The sequence below is a fragment of the Nymphaea colorata genome, chromosome 5, assembly GCF_008831285.2.
Source record: "Nymphaea colorata isolate Beijing-Zhang1983 chromosome 5, ASM883128v2, whole genome shotgun sequence".
Taxonomy (NCBI): domain Eukaryota; kingdom Viridiplantae; phylum Streptophyta; class Magnoliopsida; order Nymphaeales; family Nymphaeaceae; genus Nymphaea; species Nymphaea colorata.
In genome coordinates, this window is record NC_045142.1 from 18,488,543 (window position 1) to 18,511,511 (window position 22,969).

General features: G+C 39.1%; 1 protein-coding gene and 1 long non-coding RNA gene across 2 annotated transcripts; both read left to right on the top strand.

The window, feature by feature from the left end:
• The first annotated feature begins 4,702 nt into the window (after positions 1-4,702).
• Positions 4,703-5,732, top strand: LOC116254790 (glutaredoxin-C1-like). Its single transcript, XM_031630364.2, has one exon. It carries the CDS (start codon positions 5,148-5,150, stop codon positions 5,469-5,471), a length of 324 nt encoding a protein of 107 aa, XP_031486224.1. The 5' UTR covers positions 4,703-5,147; the 3' UTR covers positions 5,472-5,732.
• Positions 5,733-17,974: 12,242 nt separating this feature from the next.
• Positions 17,975-21,081, top strand: LOC116254941 (uncharacterized). Its single transcript, XR_004172788.2, has 3 exons — positions 17,975-18,671; positions 18,917-19,052; positions 20,854-21,081. It is a non-coding gene; the product is annotated as an uncharacterized LOC116254941 (long non-coding RNA).
• Positions 21,082-22,969: the final 1,888 nt, after the last annotated feature.

The following is a 22,969-nucleotide window of genomic DNA, read 5'->3' on the forward strand; positions in this document are numbered from 1 at the left end:
AACACTTTTGATGAGAAAAAAAACCTTAGTTAGTCATTTTTTTAGATTTATAATATTTTTTGTAGAAACGAAAGAAAGTATGGCTATTATAAGTTATGACATCAAAATTTTAAATATTTCTTATAAAAGCAAGTTCAATTAAGGCATATTTTATGTTAAATTGTACAATCATACTTAGAATGTTCATATTTAGGTTAAAATATTTTTTAACAAAAAATGAGGAGGTCTCTCGTTATTGTCCAATATGAGATGGTCCCGATTGGAAAGAAACGTATCCAGACGTGGGACCTTCCACTTCCCAGACGCCCAATTGTACAACGTCCGTACGCGCTCCGCCATTCCATCTGGCGTGATGCTACGACACGATGCAGCGACGCCCCGATTCCTTTTTATCTTTCTTCGAGTTGACATCTATCCATAAGAATCGGCCGATTCACTAGCTTAGTTGAAATTGTATTTATTTTAATATATATATATATATATTTATTTGTTTATTAGAGTTAATTAAAATATAAAAAATTAGTTAACTACATGGCACTCTTTGATGATAATAGTTGTACTAAATTTCTCATTTAAATGCAGAAAAAATAAGGTTATTATAAATAACATGGTGATTGTGGGTATATAATTAAATTGATGGCCCACATAATATCTATTAAGTAGGGCATGGCATATGAGGGTCTGATATCTGTTTTCGTAATACACAGATATGTGATGTGAGCCGAACCATTGTCTTGGGTATATAGAAATTTCTTTTTGGCCTTCAATTGATTAAAAATTTACGTATAGGTGCTCTAAATCTTTATGCTCCCGTGGGCCCAAGATATAAGGAGAAGGACACGCCTTGGAGCTTATATCAAATAAGAATCAAATAGGAAAAGGGAAACAAGGGCAGATTATTCAAAGGATGGAAGTCCAAGTGGATAGTCTCCGGGGAATATAATAGTGTGGTTCTTATAACATTGTCTTTCTTTTCATGAAAATGAAAAGATGTTGGTTCATTATGTTCATGCATCCAAGCTTTTGCCAAGTAACTAGTTAGAGATGTCAACGGATTGGATTCAAATCAGATATACTCTTAGCGACATTTATTTTTTTATATTCAAATATTCAGATTTAAACGTGGATCTGGAAGAGTATTAGATGTAGGATATTTATTCAAAACTAAATTAAATCTAAATCTGAATCCAATCAGACGTCATTTCTTAAATTTGAATCTGATCCGATTTATTAATCAGTTATTAAACTTTTTTCATATCCATTTTTCTTAAAAGTTTTTGGTTGGATATTCGATCCAAATTGGACATATTTACATCCATATGTAGGGCTGCACAGATGCCGAGTTGAGCTCGAGCTCGACTCAAGCTCCACAACTTCAACTCAAACTCCACTCGAGAGAATGTGTTTGAAACTCGTCAGCTTTAAACTCGTTTAAGGGTGGGTGAGGAGAGAGAAAATGGGACGAAAAATGAAAGAAGAGTGTGGGTAAGGAGAGAGAAAAACGAGAGAAAAAATGAAGAGATTGATTGATTGATGGAAAGCGTAATGATGACAGAAGGTATAACAGTAAGGGTAAAAGAGAGTGTGGCTGCATGAGTGAAGAGAGGGAAAACTAAAAACCCAAAACAAAAAGTTTAGATTAAAGTTGAGCCGAGTCCAGTTTAGTTGAGTTGAGTTTGACCAACTCGAACTTCGCTTGTTAACATACTCGAGTTTATCTTTAAACTTGAGCTCGACTCGTATAAAAAACGTTTACTCGAGCGAGTTCGAGTCGAGTTTACTCAAGCGAGTTCGAGTCGAGCCCGAGTTGGCTCGACTCATTGTGCAGTTACCTGTGCTGGCTAGTAGTTTTGATTCACCATTATTGCAGGTTATTGTTGATCATTGGAGTTGTTAATTCGTGCTCATCAACACACTCTTTCATATCCACGGCCAAAGCTAGAGTAGTCTTAAATGCTTATTATTATTGCCAAATACGAACTATTATACAGTCCCTTACTTTAACACAGGCATCAATGCCACCCTAAACTTTTGCTCTCACACGAGCGGTGGGTTTCCTTCCAAGAGTGACTTGCATGCGCTACTTGGTGCATGTAAGACATATAAAACAGGGTAGGAGTTGGGGCAAGAAAATTATTTAGAAAGAAATAACTTTTTAAGTCTTTTCAGTTTCCTTTTTTGAATTCTTTTTTCTATTAACGGGAGACATTTTGGTGATTAAGCATACTGGCGCACAATGCACCAGCTCCGGTTAGAGCTATTCACAAGTCGAGGTGAGTCAGCTCAGACTGGGCTCGACTATCTTGAGAAAAACTCAAACTCTACTCTGCTCGAGCCCCTAAAGTATGAGCTCGGCTCGATTAAGCACAAACCGATGATTGGCTTGAGCTAAGCTGAACATTTCATTAAAAAAAAAAAGAATTTTTAGAGGAAGAAGCGGCTTGTGGATTAAAAGGTTAGCCTCCCACCTACAAGTTACATGCATACCCATTTGAGCTGTCCAACTTTTTTCATAACTTAAAGAAACTTATTTAATATATATATATATATATTTGAGCTTAATCAAGCCCACCCCGCTAACTCAGCTCAGCTTTGTGTCGTCGAGTTCACTTCTTAACTTGAACTCACTAGTTTAATAAATGAGTCGAGCTTGAGTCAAGTTTATTTAGTGAGTTCGAGTTGGGCTTGAGTTAGCTCGATTTGTTGAACAGCGCTCTTGTTTCCTCCAAATCGGCCGAGAGTATTTGTCACATCTTTGATGACAGCCATGGACAACAAACTTCTTAACCATGTTTGGCATGAAGTGACCTAATTCAACATATAGGTGTATGGGTAACATAAAAAAATATGTCGGTTAAAGCTCGTTTACCGTTGCAAGAGTGTCGCCATTGTTGGTCAATGATGATTTTGTGACCTTCAGTTTTTGCCAAAGAAGAGATGTAATAGCGTGGCAGAAAATGTGATTCAGTGAGATGGATTAGTGACGCTAATGTGGCATTCTCGACAGGAATTTTAGATTGCCACAGCACCTGCCGCGGCAAGGAAACTTCCGACTCCCCTTCTTCTGGGTTCTGTTGGGTATGATAGAATACACCTGTCAGTTAAAATGTCACAATATCACTTTTTATGGCTCAAAAATATAGCACTCATGAGAATCAAGCAGACAACATGTCTTCTACCCACTTGCTCGATCAACTATACTACACCCTTGAAGCATTCACCAAGGAGTTAGCAAGCCAATTTATTGGTGGGAAAGTATTCCAACGGTGCCAATGTTTTGCAAACTTGCCAACTTGCCGCCACTGTTTCAAATCCAATACACTTGCATTTGCTAAAGAGGTGATTAAGATCTAATTTTGGATCTGTGAACTATAAAATCATAATTTCAACTTGTACATAATTATGAGTTATACACAAGTACTCTAAACTCATGATATTGAAAAAAAAAGAAAAACGAAAGAGAGAGAGAGAAGATAGAGTTGCATATTGTGCAACCTTATCATGATCCAGTCACTGAATAAACATGCTAGTTCAGTGATGGTTCCATGATCTTCCTTTTTTGTTTGAAAATCTCCTACATGGAAATTAAATGATAGGAAATTGGCTATGGGATGAAATTATGCTGAGTATCAACTGCCTTCATTTTTAATTTATTTAAGAGGAAACAAGATCGACTTTTCAAATGTTTATTTATATTGGGCACCAACCTTCAATTTGATTCCCATTGTCTTCTGCACATCGGTCCCCTTCCTCTTCTTTAATTTTTGACAGCAAAATGTCTTCACAGTTTCTGAAAAAGATGAGACAAGACAAGAAAGCATGAAAATCTCTCTCTCTCTCTGTGTCACTCTCTTCGAACTTAACAAAGATGCATGTTCAATGTTCCAATGGAAAGTAATTAAGAAGAAAATCTTAGATGGGAATCAAGAACGACCTAATATATATTAATTTTTTAACATGGAAGCGCTACCATTTTAATAAAGTGGGTGACCAACGTAATATCTGGTCATATTTAATTAGAATCGTCCAGAAGGAAGCATTAAAGTTTTACAGTAAGTCAATGCATTGTGTGAGACGATTGATTCTTAAACTCTTGCAAAAACTTTATATATAAACTGACTAACATATATATATATATATATATATATATATATATATATATATATAATGAAATATGGTAGCTACTAAATCTTGGTGCATAGTTAATTTTTTTAAAAAAATTTGACCAAATGTAATTTAAATTATTGCTAAAAACACCATAAACTGTCACTGTGCCATAAACTGTTGCTACAATTTATGGTGCATGCAAAGTATTTTTAACTGCGGTTTTTAAATATTTTGTCATTGACAACATCCAGTAGCCGACTAACTTAAATTCCGATATGTAATAGACGTATGACGTTGCGCTTCATTTCCTTGTAAGCAACGTGCGGCTCTCCAACGCTCATTCCATGTTCAATCCACAAAATGGGACCTCCGAATCGCATTTTGATTAAGCAAAGGGGGCAGCCAAGTTATATCCTGTCACCATCAAGCTATCAGCGAAGATTGCTAGAATTTGTTTCTTTTATCTTTTATAAGTTCAAAGCAATCCTGGAGAATACTTCTTTTCTTTAATGTGAAAAAGCATATAGAAGGGAATGCTATGTAAGGCAACGAACTTGGCTATAAATATCTCGACTCCTTTTGAGTCTGATGCATCAAACACATGCTCAATCACTTCTCCCTGAAGTACAATTCATTCCCTTCTCTCAATCTCTTCTGTTTCCAACATTTTCAATCATCTTCTCACACACCAACCTCTCAAATCAGTCCATTAATCTCTCCCTTTCTCTCTCAAAGATCTTCCTTTAAGTTTCTCGTGTTGACAACTTTCATTAACCTTTTTCTCTGTTCTTTTCTGTCTTCACGCTTTTGAAAAACAACCACCAAAGTTTTCCTGGCAATTGAACTATTAAATCTTTTATCGAGCAAGTATTTCTTTTTAACTTCTCTCCTCCCAACTACCAGAGTTGCAGAGTGGGAGAAGCACAGGGAAAGAAAGAGAGAGAGAGCTCAAAAACTTTCGAATACCTACAGATTCTTAGAACTTTCCTCTTGGAGCATCTACTTGCATTTTGAGAGAGAGAGCTGATTGATTGGTAAGAATGGAAAGGGTGGAGAAGCTGGCGAAGCAGAGCGCGGTGGTGGTCTTCAGCAAGAGCTCGTGCTGCATGTGCCACGCCATGAAACGACTGTTCAGGGAGCTGGGCGTCAACGCGATGGTGGTGGAGCTGGACCAGGAGCCTAAGGGGAAGGACATGGAGAGGGCCCTCGCTTCCCTCATCGGCGGCAATGGCCGGAACCCCCCAGTCCCCGCCGTCTACATCGGTGGTCGCCTAGTGGGCCCCACGGAGAGGGTGATGGCCCACCACATCAACGGCACCCTCGTCCACATGCTGCGAGAGGCAGGGGCCCTCTGGATCCTCTAACAAAAAACTCTGCACATCACTTAGTCGATTGGCTACAGCACCATCGGCATTGGACGGAGACACTTTATATATATATATATATATTATATATATATATATATATATATAGAGAGAGAGAGAGAGAGAGAGAGAGAGAGAGAGAGAGAGAGAGAGAGAGAGCGCTCCCATGAAAATGCCTTTTTGTTTTTTATTATGTAAATGTACTTGATTAGGCTTCAAAGAGTACCACCTCACAACAATGTTATATCAGCACATCAAATACTCCTTTTTCTACAAAGACTTTATATATATATAGTGGAAACTGTTCAAAATCGGTAAAATGTTGTGTTGCCATTTTCTGGTTTTTTATTTTTTATGTTGGCAGTTATTTTTTGACAGTTATCATCTCCTTCCTTTGGTCAGTTCTCTCAAGATGAGGTGCGTGAAGTTCTTTGTGTCTCTCACCTGTAAAAGAACTTGTTGTTATTAGTGTGTGAAGCAGCCATTATGCTGTTTTTGTGTGTGGATGTAGGCCACTGATCAAGCCGAACCACGTTAAGCTTTGTGCCTTTGCTCGATCTTTCTTTCTCTCTTATTTCAACATGGTATCAGAGCGTTTAACATTTCCGCTGCCCCTGAAGTTTTGATCCTAAGGTTCAAAGAGCTTCCTGTGTATTTTTGTCAAGGAGTCAAGCAAACACACCAAATCAGAAACTTCACCGAATTCCGACGGCCGACACTATCAGCTCAGGTGTCGGAAATCATCTAGCATAGGCTCGTTAGAATCGTCTGCATCTCAGGATTCTCCCTGCCAAATTTCAGATTTTTTGGAGTAGTAATTGCAGAGATACAGATTTTTGAATGACTATCTGTCGCTGGAAATTTTCCTGCGGTTCTGTTCATATGTGACTTTCTCTCTCACGCGTGCCTCTTTGGGGTCGATTCAAGGACCAAACAAGGGAGCGTTGGATTCGGGCAGGTTTCTGAAGCTTCCTGCAAACCTGAGGAACAACCAGAAGGCTAGAAGTTCAGGCGATTTCTCTCTGGTGCTCATTTAGAGCTGAAACTTGGGGCGTCCACTCCTCACCCCGTCAGTGAGTTCCTGTCAAATTTTTTAGATTTTTTCGAGTTGGAGGTGATTTCTTAAAATTCAACGAGTGACTGCTGGTCCTGGACGACACCTGAGCAGACTTGATCTCCTTATTCTCATCTTCGTGAGCGTCATGGCTGAAACAGGTAACACTTGAATCATTGAAAAGATTGTTGTTCAAGAGCAACCTAATCCTGCTATTAAAATCACTTCGGTGCTTCTCAATGGGATAAATTATCTTGCATGGTCAAAATAAGCAATGTTATTTTTGAGTGGAAAATCAAAACTTGAATATGTTACTGGTGACCTCCCAAAACCGGGAATAGCTCCTTCTACAAGGAGTGAAAGATGACCAATCACATGGTCATGTCTTGGTTGATGAATTCTATGGAACTAAGAATTCAACAAGGTTTTTTCTTTGCTGAAACTGCTGCACAAATTTGGAAAAAGGCTAAAGAATTGTATAGTGAGAAAAACAATATTGCTAGGATGTTTCATTTGTCAAAAAACATTTACAGTATAAAGAAAGATCAGAAAACCAGTTTCAGTGAACATCTTGGTGATCTTCAAGGGTTGTGGGACGAGTTAGACTACTTAGTTGATATGACTGAAAGTCTGCAAACCAGAGATCGTTTACGTGAGCAGCAAAAAATCTTTCAATTGCTTAACAGTCTTGGTACAGAATATGAACCAATACGACAACAGATTTTTATGCATACATCACTGCCGTCATTATCTACCATTTGTTCTTTATTAATGAGTGATGAATCAAGGAAGCATGTCATGATTCCCTCGCTGCCAAAGGGGGAAGAATCTGATGATAAAGTTGCTTTTGTGGTTGTTGAGAGACAGAATGGATTTAACCGATGGAAAGGAAAAATGAAGAGAGTTTGCACTTATTGTAAAAAGGAGGGACAGTTGCATGAGCGATGTTGGGATTTGTATGGGAGACCAGAACCGAAGAAGTCACCATTTGAAAAAACTAGAAAAACTTCATCTTCAAAAATGGTTGCTACCAAATCTAAAGAGACTAATGATGCTACAGCTCTCTTAGAAAAGATTTCAGAATTACTAAAACACATGTCTATCAAGCAAGAAGCCATGGCTGCATCAGCAAGCAATTCTACTCAGTGTAACTCAAAAGGTATGTTTTCTAATACTTGGGTTTTGGACTTCGAGGCGAGTGACCACATGACCATGGATGGACATCTACTCAGAAACTATTCCACTCATAATATTGATAAATCTGTCACTATAGCAAATGGGTCTTCTATGCATGTGAGTGGTATTGGTGAAATGTCATTTTTAAATCAGTCTATTAGCTCAAAAATTCTGCACATGCCAAATTTGAATTCTAATTTGTTATCTATATCAAAACTTACAAGAGAACTTAATTGTTGTGTTACTTTCTCTCCAACTGATGTGATTATTCAAGACATTGCGACGAAGAAGATGATTGGTAAGGGAGAATTACATCGCGACGTTTATTGGCTGGACAACACAAGTAGTGCATTGGTTACAAGTTGTAAATCAAATGGAGACTTATGGCATCAGTGCCTTGGACATGTGTCAAGTCAAACTATGAAAGTTCTAATGCCTGAGTTAGTCTTTAATTCGTACTTGTGTGATATTTGCAAATTTGCCAAGATGTCTAGATTACCGTTTGGTACAATAGAAAATCATACTAACACTTTGTTTGAGTTAGTGCATTCTGATGTTTGGGGTCTTGCACCTGTTAATTCTTATAGTGGATATCGTTACTATGTGACTTTCATTGATGATTGTTCTAAAATGACATGGTTGTACCTGCTGAAATCTAAAAATGAAGTTTTTTCAAAGTTTTGTGAGTTTTTTAGGATGATTGAAACTCAGTATAATGCTCGTGTGAAGATCTTGAGATCAGACAATGGAACTGAATACAAAAATCAAGAATTTGATCAATTTGAGAAAAAACATGGCATTACTCATCAATTTATATGTGTAGATACTCCCCAACAAAACGGGGTGGCTGAGAGGAAAAATAGACATCTGTTAGAAACAACTCACTCATTACTATTCCAAATGTCAGTACAAAAAAGATTTTGGAGTGATGCAGTTATGACAGCATGTTATATTATAAACAGGCTTCCATTAAGACATTTGAATAATAAATCTCCAATGAAAATTCTTATGAATCGACCTATCAAAATTGCATACTTAAGGACTTTTGGGTGTGTAGTTTTTGTCAAATGCAAAGGATATGACAAGTTAAGTCAAAGAGCCACGTGATGTGTCTTCTTGGGGTATTCTTCATAAAAAAAGGGATATCAGTGTTTCGATTTAGAAACCCACCAAGTGTTGATCTCACGAGATATTTGTTTTGATGAGCAGGAACCATTCTTTAAGGCCATTGAGCGAAAGGGGGAGTCATTAAACCATAATATTACACCTACAATGGAGAACTACAAAGAGTTTGATGTGTTTATTGTTTTACCTCAACCACAAGCAGACCTTAATGAGGTAACAGATGAAGGTGATGCTGATGATGGTGATGGTGCTTTTAATGATAATGAAGCTATCCAAAATTCAATTCTAGAGACTACAGTGAGAAGATCTCAAAGGGACACGTACCCTCCAAGGTATTTGCAAGACTATGTTACTTATTCTACTCAAACATTTCCAATTAATCATTATCTATGTTATGATCGGGCATCATCCAAACATGTTGCATACTTGAGCAATATATCTAAAATTGTTGATCCAAATTACTATCAAGAAGCTATGAAAATTGTGTTTGGGTAGAAGCGATCAATGAAGAGCTAAATGCTCTTCACAAAAATAACACTTGGGAACTGGTTCAAGTGCCAAATGATAAGAAGGTGATTGGCTGTAGGTGGATTTTTAAAACCAAGTATCGTAGTGATGGTACCATAGAGCGACACAAAGCTCGGCTTGTAGCAAAAGGTTACACTCAAACTCATTGATTGGACTATGATGAAACATTTGCTCCCGTTGTTAAAATGAACACTGTCAGAATTATTTTATCCATTGCTTGCAATCTCAATTGGGAACTATTTCAGTTAGATGTGAAAAATGCATTTCTACAAGGTGATTTGAATGAGGAAGTATATATGCAATTACCTCCAGGGCACCCACAAAAAAGGAAACTAAACTTAGTGTGCAAACTCAAAAAGTCTATATATGGTCTTAAACAATCTCCTCGTGCATGACATAAAAAACTAAGCACTGCTTTAGAAGACAGAGGATTCAAACATAGTCTTGCAGACAACTCAGTATTTATCAAAAGGGCTGAAGAGACAATAGTGATAATTCTTGTTTATGTGGATGATATTATTGTAACAGGAAATGATCATGACCAAATTTCTGCCACCAAACAATTCTTTCACCAAACTTTTGAAATAAAAGATTTGGGAAAGTTGAGATATTTTCTTGGGATAGAAATATCTAAATCAAAGAAATGTATGTTTATGTTTCAAAGAAAATATACCCTTGATCTTCTCAAGGAAACCGGAAAACTTGGAGCTAACCTGCCTTGACACCTATTGAACCTTACATAAAATTGATGTGAAAGATGATGAAGTTCTGGGAGATGTTTCTAGATATCAACTAGTCAGGTCAGTCAGAATATACATATGAAAGCTATTGATAGAATTTTGAGATATTTGAAAGGCTCTCCAGGTCAAGGATTATGATACAAGGAAAATGAAAACATTGATATTAGAGGATTCACAGATGCTGATTGGGCTGGCAGCACAGATAGCAAATCCACATCAGGATATTGTGTTTTTGTTGGAGGAAATTTAGTGACATGGAAAAATAAAAAACAACATACAATATCACGATTCAGTACAGAAGGAGAGAATAGAGCGATGGCTACTACAACGTGTGAAGTTGTTTGAGTTAAATCTCTCATTTCTGAAATGAGATTCAAGGTTGAAAAACCAGTTCCTATGCATTGTGACAATCAAGCGGCGATACACATTGCAGCTAATTCAATGTTTCATGAGCGCACTAAACACATAGAAATTGACTGTCATTATGTGCGTGAACAAGTTCAACAAAAGGTGATTATAACTCCATATACTAGAAGCAATGATTAGCTTGCTGACAGATTAACTAAAAGCTTGGATAAGAAACGGCTTGAGGAGCTAAAATTCAAGTGGGGCTGTTATAATCTCTACGCCCCACTTGAGGGAGAGTGTTGAAGAAAAGGTTCAGTTATTTTTTATAAAGACGTGTGTCATTTTCTGGTTTTTTATTTTTTATGTTGGCAGTTATTTTTTGACAGTTATCATCTCCTTCCTTTGGTTAGTTCTCCCAAGATGAGGTGCGTGAAGTTCTTTGTGTCTCTCACCTGTAAAAGAACTTGTTGTTATTAGTGTGTGAAGCAGCCATTATGTTGTTTTTGTGTGTGGATGTAGGCCACTGATCAGGCCGAACCACGTTAAGCTTTGTGTCTTTGCTCGATCTTTCTTTCTCTTTATTTCAACGTGTTGAATGATGTATACACTAGTTCCTCTGAGGCCTTATATGTCCCGCCTCCCACGTGATCAGAAAAGAGGCTATTCTCTGTCTACTTGTGCTATGAGCGAAAATGTTGTTCCTTATTATATGGCAGATAACGTGGGTGCACTTTGTTCTCTCTCTCTCCCTCAATTTGGTGATGGCGTCATTGAATAGTCAAAAACAGTTTGACGTTAATCTAGACAAAAAAATGTTCCGTCATTTTGACATATAAGAAGAAGAAACGGAACATCAAAAATCAACCCAGTATGCATCAAAACCTGGCTTTAGAAAAAGACATAAATATTAATTAACAAAATATGTTTAAAAGCATATTTATTTGGAAATGGTGAAAATCCTCCTGCCATCCTACCCTCCGCACAAGTACGGCTGTCTAATGCAATGCATTGAACAGATTGTATCAAAGCTAGAAGATTTCTTCATACAATAATTACATATATATATATATATATATATATATATATATATATATATATAATCCAAACATTAAAATAATGATCTCAATTTATCTGGTAATAGAAAAAAAATTAAAAAATTTTGCAGTCTAAAATGATATTTCCTGTCATGTTTTTCGTTTACTAGACGCACTAAGTATAGTGGTCATTTCGATAGTGAGCGACGGAGGCGAGAGCAAGGGGTCTTTTTCATTTCATTGAATGGTTTTTTTTTTTTTTTTTGGTTGAAGGGTATTTTTGTATTTATTAAAAAAATAATTTTTACTTTTTAAAGTGTTTTTCCTTTTTATTCATTCTAGGGTAGGTATCGGGCTGGCCGGGCCGGTCGATCGGCCCGTCGAGCCCAAACCCAGGCCCAAGCTCGGCCGGATAATATTGACCGGTCAGGCCGGGCCGAGTACCGGGCCAGGTCCATACCAAGGCCCAGCCCGGCCCGTTTTGCTGGGCCTCTGACCGGGTCGGGCCGGGCGGGTTTGTGTTCGTGCTGATAGCCATCTCTAGCCGGATTGGACTTCTACCACCAACACATTTTACTTACGCAGCTACGCTGCCCAATTTCCCTTCCCTCCCGAGCAGGCTGGTCACCGCCTCATCAGGCAGCATAGCATTCTATCAGATGGTGGCTTTTATTGACAAGCACAAACCAACCTTCCCCAATCTAAGATCGCACACTAAGTTACAGGCACAGGCACAGGTAGGAAGCGATACACGCAACAAACGAAGACACAGGAAGAAGATGGTACCTGATGAACTCTGCATGTATTGTAGCTTCCAAGAGTCTGAAATCAAGATTTAAAGATCACCTGCAGGAAGGAAATGATACACCAAATGAAAAATGGGCTCGATCAACAAGAAAAATGAAAATGAGCGATGGTTGATCAACAAAAAAAAATGGGCGTTTTACATAGACGGTACATGCTTTGAGAGGGAAAGTGTGAATCTCGAATTGCATACCTACCTGCCTCCACCGTTTCAAAGCGAGTGGAAGATGATCGACCACCGCTAGGGAAGACAACAGCTCGCCAAGATCGGCTGCGCCCTGTGAGAGAGGGGAGATGAGATGAAGAAGGCCAGGGGGGATTGAGGAAGGGCGCGGGGCGGCGGGAGGAACGAGTGAGAAAAAAATCAAAAATGAAAAACTCGGGCCGTCGGGCCATAACGACCCGTTAGGAACTCGGGCCGGGCCGGGCTCACTTAAGTTGAGCCTGATAACAAAATGTCTCTGCCCAGACCCGGCCCGGCGGCGGCCCGGCCGGACGCCCAGGCCTAATTTAAGGGCATCTTAATCTTTTGGCCGCAAGTGGAGAAGAGCTGAATGCAAATATCAAATTGCTTCTGCCATCAAATGATCCCGCAAGTGGAGAGGAGCTGAATGCAAATAACAAATTGCTTCTGTCATCAAATGATCATTTGATGAGGCGATATAGGTGGCGTTTGATAGCTCGATCTAAGGATTTTAAGAACTGAGGTTTTAAAAAACGTCGCTTGTTAAAAGCCTAGGTTTTAAAAAATCTCGTTCGTTTTTCTCACGGTTTTACTATTTCTCTCAACCATCGCGGGCGGTGATGGTTTTCGTTCTTTTTTCCCTCCTTCTGTGCCACCCTAGAACAAGACAATGGCGGTTCTCCTCACGGTGACTCTCTCTCTCTCTCTTTACATCAAGCCCTCATCCGGTGGTCGAGGGTTTGTCTATTTTGTTCAGCCCTCAGCCGATGGTAGAGGTTTTTTTTTGGTCTCCTCTCTGCCACTCAAGAAGAAGGCCATGGCAGATTCTCACGGTCAGTCTCCCTCTCTCACTCTCTCTCTGTATCAAGTCCTCAGCCGATGGTGGAGGGTTTTGGTTTTTTTTGTGTAACCCTCAGCCTATGGTGGAGGGTTTTGGCTTTTTTTGTGTAATCCTCAGCCGATGGTGGAGGGTTTTCTTCCGTTTCTCTTTTTTTTTTTGTTTTCGTTTTCTGTCTTTGGCTATGGTGGCCAAGTTTTGTTTCTTTCTCTATATGGCTATGGTCGGGCCTCTTCTCATCTTTCTGTTCTTCTTTTTCTCTTTTATCTGTGCAGGGGATGTATGATCCACGCTACAGATAGGAGGAGGGGCGGATCTCAAAACCACAGATTTCACGTCTATAGTGGATTTGAAATCCATGACCTGAAGTTTGCCAAATCTCTATGGATTTCAACGTGAAATTCAGAGGCAGGCAAACACGCCCTTCAAGATTGAGGCAAATTGATAAGAACAGTTTGCAGCTAGATGGGAGCAAAGTTGAATACAAATATCAAATTGTTTTGGTCATCTCATCATTTGATGAAGTGATGCTGCAGGGTTAGTTTGTCTATCCTTTGTTGATAAAAAAAAAAACAATTATTATTTATAAGCTACAATTGGATCCTATGGGTCTTGAGCAATGAAAACAGTTTTTCATTGCTCATCATAAAATTTTGTAACATAGTGTTTAGTCGTGAATTTAGCTTTTTAGCTTTTAAAGTTTTTTAAAGATTATGGCAAATTGATGAAACACTTGAGGTAGCCAAACTTATGAGAATTTTCGAAAAGAAAATTTTAGTTTAACATATATTAAATTTTTTTAAAAATTATATATTTTGACTGGTGTTAAAATTTTGAGACTATATTTCAGCAAAAAATTATAGCTGTCTCTCTGTTAAAGTTTTTGATGAGTTTACATCATTTTTCTCTCTCGTTTTATAGAAGGCCATTTGTGTATGTGCGTTGATGTGTTTTGGGGAAGCTCTTGCTGTATTTCTACCTGTTAGGAAAATGATGATACTAAAGAAGAATTACAAAATATTCTGCAATTTTGGGAAAATTACATCGTTATAAGATGTTGACAATCCAAAGGCATTTCGATGGCTAGCATTATATGTATAAATAGCTAATAGCTGATTTATACTAGCCTATGTCATTTCTTTTTACTATTTTTTTTATAAATAGATGTACAAAATCGACATTCTCCTAACCATAAAACTGTGATACAAAATGTAACATTACCTCGAAATGGCCCGTGTTCTTTTAGTAGGGTCCTTGTGACATAAATCATAACAGTTTTTGATCAACATAAGGAGATTTATGCCTCTTGGGATGCATGTCAGATGAATGACTCTGATGCTGTGATTCCAAGGAGCAACATAGGCTTTAAAAGAAAATATTCTACATTTTAGGGTTCTGCCTGTTGGAGAATAATATGTTGATTCCAACTAAGAAGTTTTTCTAATAAAAAGTAGTGCTGCAATATGGGGACAAGAATGGCTCATGGATAAGGATCTAAAATGTTCAGTTAGGATGTATAGGCTTTTAAGTTGAGCACGAACACTCCTACATATTCTTTCTAGGCTCTTAAAGGAAAAGGGGAGAAAACACTGAGCAGACGTGGTTGTTATACAAGGAGATGATGACATGCATAAAACTGTTTTGTTCTGCTTGTGTTTATTGACAATAATTTGGCCTTTTACTTGGAGAAATACACCTTAAAGGGTTGTTCTGTAATTAGAATACTATGTGAGTATTTCAAGAGTCAACTCAAACAAATTCATGAAACGCTAGAACTAGGTGTCCATCGATCAATCTAAACCGCACACAAAGTGTTTTGTTTATCAAACGACTCCTAAAAGTGTCAGATCAACAGCACCATGACCCCTAAAAGTGTCAGATCAACAGCAACATCTACCTTGAATTTGGTATACAAACGGTTTTGTATTCAGAATCATACCTTAAAAATCAGGTGCATATCAATCAGCTTATCTAGAAGAAAAAAAGAAAACAACCGTCTGACCCTCAAAACCATATCCGAATTATCTCCATCCCTAACCTGAAGGCTTTAAGATATGGTGCTCTTGTGCACATATATTAAGCCTTTAATTTTGAAGGTAATGTGGAGTAAGTATGCTTGAGAGAACACATCCGGTCATATAGAACGATCTCTTAGTATATGTCTCATTTAATCAAGAGATCTACTCATCATTCTCGGGGTTCCAGTGTGAGTTGTGACATGGGGAGTCAACATGATCCAACAGTTGCGAAGAAAATGACGAGAACTGAATACAATATGTATATTCAATAATATATAATTTGCTTTTGGGTAGACCGGTCACTGCCTTACCTTGTGAGAGGAGAAGATCCTGATAAAAATGAAGCCAAGTGCTTTAAGGAGGGTACCTGATAGGAGAAAGATTGTCATATACAATATGTATTAATAAACAACTGATCAATTATATCCAACATGTCTTAAGCTGCAGCCAAGGTCAACAAATTTTATTACGACAAGAAATAATGCATTTTTCTCACGGCGGAGACAAGGAAAAGAGTCATGCTATAAGGAGTATAAATGCTCGTTATGTTCCATTTAAAGCATGGTCATATTTCTTGTGCAGTAGCTTGCCTGGATTATTTGTAAGCGAATGGGACAATCACTGGGATTCCAATAAACTTAGACTCCTCCTCTTTTTTTCCTTTTACTTCATATTAAAACATTAACAACAATCCATGTTAAGACAGCAAATAAAAGTTGTCTGTTCAAACAACGCCAACGATCGGCCGCTCATTCCAATTTCAATTCCAGGATTTTCTTTTCACTTGGCTCTTTTCTTCAGTTCATTTCCTGATCAAATTTGGAGGTGTCGTCAACTATTATGACGTATCATTTTCGGCATCCACTTTAGCAAGTGGAGCCCATAACAAACGATACTTCACTTTTTCATGAACTCTAGAAAACTCGTAGTTATCTTGATTTATGGATCAATCCGACGGCAGAGTATCAGCCATATCACCAGTGCGGTAAGAATCGTGAATCCAACCCCGACATGTATTCTTTCCCCTTCTTTGAGAGGATAATTGTGAATATATACTGTCTGAGTATCCTGCGAGATATGGTTCTCTTTGGTTTTACGAGTAAATATCATTTGATGTTTATAATGCCTACACTAAAAGCAGGAAATGCAGAATGATAAGATCTGAAATTCGGAAGCTAAAATGACCAAAATATTTAATGTTTTTGAGTGTTTGTCATAACTTTTGATGAACTATTTTGGCGTTGTTTTTTAGGTTAAACTAACTACCAGTTGGAGCAAAGGCTATCACGAGGCATGAAAATTAGTCATACTGGAAACTGACGAAAAGTAGAAAAAATGATATTGGTGAATACTTTTAAGCCGTAGTTCAGATAACTTAGTTCTTACGTTGACAAGGAAAACGGATACTTCTGCTTGAAACCACTAGTTTATGTTGCAAGCAAGAAAAGATTCACACGAAGAAAATGAGCGCAGAACAATTTCAGATGCCTATTGCATTGCATAACTTTAATCCATTTCAAGCTTTTCGTCCAAGTCTTGGCCTAGAAACGAACCCGTGAATGATTTTACATGGTAAACAGGGCACTGGTTAAAGCCATCTCAGACTCCAACCAAGCTGTATTGTGAATCCAAAAGCAAGAAGTGCAACCGGCTACTTCTTTCATAAGCATTTTAGATAACCCTCCCTCAAGCAATCTGAAGACAGATTGGAATCCAAGAGTATGAGAATGGTATTCAGGATATTTGGGAAATAATTTGGACCCTTATAACCTCCAAAATGGATGTGATCCTAATTCAATGTGTCCATGCTCCTACCCGTGTGACATCACAAGACCACTTTCACGAAGCTATTTTGAATTACCTACCGTAAACATATATTGACAACAACAAAAATATACGTGGGCTGTATCAATGACTATATGAATGACTATGTTGGCTATATTTACATCTATGACCATATCAATGCTACTGTTGTTCATGCTACGTTGGGGCCGTTCATCCAACCGCCACATCAGAAGAACCACAGTAAGACTGCCACTCATATTTGCTGCAGTAATTTCCTTATAATGAAAAAAAAAGGTAATTCACCACCGAAGCGTTTGCAAAGACTAAGGCTGAGAATAACTTGGTCTGGGTTCCGTTGCCCTCAATCCCACCATGGAAATCAATTAGCGTTCCACTCAGGCGGAAGGACATGTGTATATATATATAGCCAATTTTTGCAAAAAGATGGAAAAATAAACTTTAAAAAAGGGCAAGAATCACAATATTTTGAAAAAAACAACACGAATGTTTGCCTTTTTTTCAAAAAATTATTTTTAATGTCTTTTGAAACTTTTGATGTTTGTTTCGGTGTAGATCCAATTTCGTAAAACAGTCTTAGTTTTTTCACATGAATGACATCATAAAGTCGGATTTAGTCATCGTTTTTTTTCCAATTTTTGTTGCAATACTTTTTTGTCATTTTAAATTTATTATGGGGTGTGTGCGTATCTGATTAATTAATTTTTGTTCAATTGAAGGTCACGAAAACTTCATAACTAAACTAATTTCCATTTTCAGTAAGTAGGCAACGAAAATGACGCCAACAGGATGAGATTAGATGAAAAAGGTCATCTCCTATTTGTTTCTTCCCCCTCATTTCCTCCCTCCGCCCGCAGCCTCGCTCCAACAGAAATCGCCTTCTCACCGTCGCACCAGAGGCCGCTCTCACCGTCGCCTCTCCGCCGTCGCCACTCCACTCCTCTGCCAGTGATCTTTCCCCCTTTCTCTCTTGCTCTCTGTTGCCCTCGTTTTCTCCCTAAATCAGTGCCCTAATCTGTTGATCCTGAATTGAGGAATGTTGGGACATCATGGTCTGTGGAGGGATTGTGAATGGACTTGCAGGAGTGCTCATCTTTTGGCCAAGTCTGAAGCGAATCCGAGCTAAGACGAGGAAGTTCTAGCTATGACCCGACCAAGCTCCGGCTAGGCCGCTGCTACTTTCCCGACCAAGCTCCGGCAAGTCCGATGAGTTGCCCATAATACCCCTGGTTGGAATTAGAAGAATCAGATATAAATTGTGTTGGCCAAGGGTATTGTTGGCCTTGGAAAAGATTGTGGTTTGGGCTAGAAAGCCTAACCGCCAACTTGGAAGCTCGCATCTAGCTCCACCTCGCACGTCCTTTCCATATCACCAGCTGGACCCAGCCATCCGTCGATCAGCTCCATGTGTCAGCCATCCAAGGAGCCATGTCGCCCGACTTTGTTGGGAGTGGATCGAGTATCACGCGGGGCCACCTCCTTCTCTCGTGTGCTACCTTGCCACGCACGCACCACCTCGCCACTCTCCCCTATTATTGTGTGCTAAAGGTAAGTCTCATTCTCTCTTGGCACTGTAAGGATCATTTGGTGGGCCGGCATATGTCTATGAGGAATTTCAAACATTGTGGTTGTCTTAATGTAAATATCTACTTAAGTGATTGTGTTTTGGGATATTACATCATTTTATATGGTATGAGGTAATTTTGTAATGTATAGATTCATGTTTGCAATTATGGAATCTATGATGGGTTGAATCCGTAATTGCTCTTAATATAAAATGGTAGTGGTCCCAGGGGTCATGCAATGGTTGCCAGAAACGTTGGTTTCTAGGGTTGCCTCTTCCCCATCTGAGAGAGACCTCACGTGCGCCGCAAAGACCCTAGAAGATGATACTGCAATCCGATCGTCCATTTGTTGATATGGATTCAGGTACGTTTCCGTTTCAGTTAAGATTTTGTTTCAATGATTTAGCATGAACATGAACCTATTTAGGGCATATTGTTTTTGTGTATGCATGAGGGAAATCTCTCGTCAATTGGTATCAGAGCCCTATGTTTATTGTTAAATCGTTGAATTTTGGATGAAATTTTTGTGCGTTCTTTCCTTTTCGTTTTCCCCTTTTGTTCTGTTCTCTCCGATGATCTACTTTGAACATCGAATGATGGAGAGGGGCGTGGGCGGTGGAAGCCGTCGGGCTTCCATTGCAGCCATGTGGGCAATGGAAGCCGTCAGGCTAAAAAGGGGAAAAGGGAGGGGCCATGGCCGGCGAGGTCATTGTTGCCGGAAGGGACGGTGTGACCCACCGGTTGTCGAGCCTCCGGCATGGGCGACTGAAGCAATCAGACTTTCGTCGCAGCCACGAAAGACGAAGAAGAAGGAAAAGGGGACGACAGGGAGGGGCGACGGAGGAGCACCGGCTGGCGAAGGGGGGGGGCTGGCCGTTATGGCATCACGGCGGGCAGCGACCGCTGGTTCGGGCGACGGCCGGCGCCCACCCACCTCTGTCCCACCCGTTTTCTTTTTCTCTTTCTCTTTTGGGTGCGACCCGCCGGCGTCCACCCAAAGCATTTGGAGTCCTGCCGGAGGCATTATCACTGTTCGCCTGTCGTTCGGTGCTTGGCAGGGCGAGCGGCGGTTTCGCTGCCTGCGAACCGTCGAGCGTGGCAAGAGGGTCGAACCCGGGTCGGGTCATGTCAGACCCGACCCGAATCCATAAGGATTAAAAAAAAAGAATTTTTGCCGACCGCCAGCTTAAGTTAAGAATTCGGATCGGGGTCGGGTCATGTCAGACCGACCCCTATCCATTCAGTTTACATTTTGGATTTCGGGTTCGAGTCGGGTGACGCGACCCGACCCGTATCCATTCGGTTATTTTGGATCCGGGTCGGGTCATGTTGGACCCGACCCATATCCATAAGATTTAAATTTTGAAAATATGGTTTTTCAGATCCGGTTCAATCATTTCGGAGCCGACCCGTATCCACTCGGTTTAAAGTTTGTAAAACAGTTCCTTTTCTTTTAAGCCTGAAGAGATTCGAACCGGTTCATTCGGTTTCAGGCCGATTCAACTCGATTCAGAACCAGTTTGTACTTTTTGGAACTGATTTGAGCATTTTCAGACCGTTTCATTCAGTTTTGAAACCAATTCTGACCCCTTTCAGACCGGTTCAGTTGTTTTTAGACCAGTTCAGTTGTTTTTAGACCGGTTCAATTGATTTTCAGACCGGTTCATTCAGTTTGGAGCCGACTTTTAGCACATTTTTCAATCGGTTCAGTGGGTTTTGGAGCCGATTCGGTTTATTTTTGACCGGTTCGTCCAATTTTTAAACAGGTTTAGTCCTATTTAGGGCCTTGTGCGAGTCTTAGTTGCGGTTTAAGAACGATACAGGCCATTTTAAAGCCGATTCAATGGTTCTTGACCCACTTAAACACAATTTTGGTACCGGTTTATAAAATTTTAAACTCTTTTTTGGCCCATTTCATTAAATCTTTTGGTTTTGGATTGAATGTAGGGCAAAATTTGTATGTGAGTTTTAATATATGTATCATGTTTTGCATGTTATTAAAATTATGAATGTACTATAGGTGAATATTTGGACTATGAATTTGATCTTTGGTCATGTCTGTTGTTCTAAATGAGTAGATTTATACTTTATATCGCGAAAGTGACCTCTGTTATATGAATTTGCCTGTTTCAAACATTAGATGATAGTATACTTAAGCCATGCAGGTAATGATCAACCTAAAGGAGGATGTTGCTTGGTCAAGTTTAAGCGTAGAGAGCAATGAGTATGTGATAATTTTCAGGTTTCTATGTGAATAGTGAGTCAATCCAAAGATGGACTTGTTATTTGACAGAGCTAATTATTTATATTCATTGTTGACCAAGAATACCATTTGCAGTTATTATTTCAATCCAAAGATTGGATATTAATGTTGCACCGGTACCTTGTGATGGATTTTGGGCTATTGTGTTTCAATTCATTTATATTTATTGTTTTATCTTTGTATGTGTATTGATTGTGAGCATGCTTTGATTTGTTCTTTGTACAGTGAGTTCTCCTTCTATGATATTTGCAAATTTAAGTACTATTCATAAGTTAAATGATTCAAATTTTAGAAGTAAGAAAAGAAAAACTATTAAGGAATTTGCAGTTGACCAGTCATCTATTAAGAAACAAAAGAAGCATAAGGAAAGCCAATTAGGCTGCTTCTTTTGTAAGGGTGAAAGGCCATATGAAGAATAATTGTACTAAGTTTCACGCATAGCGTGAAAGGAAAGGTATACTTCTCACTTTGGTTTGTTCTGAGGTTAATTTAATTTCAATACCCCGAAACACTTGGTGGGTAGATTCAGGTACTACTACTCACATAAGTGTGTCTATGCAACGCTGCCTAAATTGTCGAACACCAAATGATACTAAAAGATTCATCTATGTGCGCGATGGCAAGAAGGTGAAAGTTGAAGTCATAACAGATTTTCGGTTATTGTTAAAGACTGTCTGTTATTTAAATTTGATAGAAACTTATGTAGTACCGTTTTTTGATGGAATTTGATTTTTTATTTTTTTACTGGACAAATTTGGTTATTATTGTTCATTTGGAGGAAGTAAATTTAAGTTGTTTCTGCACTCAAATTTGATTACCACTGAGTTTTTTTTTGTAGCGATAACCTCTATTTGCTTGAGACAGTTACTTCGTATCATGAAATCCTGTATGTTGTAGAAAGTGATACTAAAAGAAAATTAGCCAATGAGAATTTTGTTATGTTCTGGCATAGGCGCTTAAGACATATCTCTAAAAAGAGAATAAAAAGGCTTATGTCAAATGAAATTTTTGAGTCCATTGATTTTGTAAACTTTAATGTTTGCATTGAATGTATAAAGGGAAAACAAACAAACATTAAGAGGTTATAAGTTTTATAATCCATCTAGTAAGTCTTTCTTTGAAACGGGAAATGCTCATTTTTTTGAGGATATTGAGTTTGGGGAGGTGATCAGGTTAGAAGCATTGCCTTTGAAGAGAGACGTGAGTCTACTCATACAGATGTTGAAAGCAATAGTCAGGTCTTTATTATTGGCATTGTTCCATCAACATATTCAGAAGAAGGCAATGATGTTCATCTCCCTACTGAAGAACAAACTCACCAACCTCAAGAAAATCAAGTAGATGTGCCACTGAGGAGATCCACTAGAGAAAGCAGAAATACAATTTCAAATGATTTTATCTAAGGACTCCGCATCTGCACCAGCTGCATCGTCTGCGTCACCCAGGGACTCCATTTCCAGCCTTGTCCGCCTCTGCCAGGCGTGCCGCCTCATCTCGCGTCCATAGCTCCTGCAGTGGCCAGAACAACTGTTGTCGTCAGTTCATCTCTGTCCGCTCAGCCAGCAAGGCCGAGCCATCAGCATCCAATCGTCTGCGTCCGCTCGGTCATGAGGGTCAAGCCATCTTTTATCTTTCGCCTAGTCCACCATGGTCAGGAGGGCTGCGACTTCTTCCCCACACTCGTAGCTGTAATACACCCAGGATGGCTAATTTGTAGGGATTCCCCAGGTGTCATCCTACAGTCTTGGCCGAGTGTCTCTCGGTTGGTAACACTCTTTTCTCCCCCCTTATTGTTTCATGGGTAGATATACTTGCATATTTGCTTTTGTATTTGTTTTTAGCCCGGCTTGGGCCATTGCGACCCCGCGCGGTCCCTCTAAGGCTCTCGGCCAAGGACACGACCGTAGGGTAGCCAGACCTCCTAGGGTGGGCATGGTTTGCTCGTTAGTTGTGGTTTGTACGTGTTTGTTGTGGTTTGTGAGTGAATTGAGCATTCTTTTGTAATCGTGCGCGTTTGT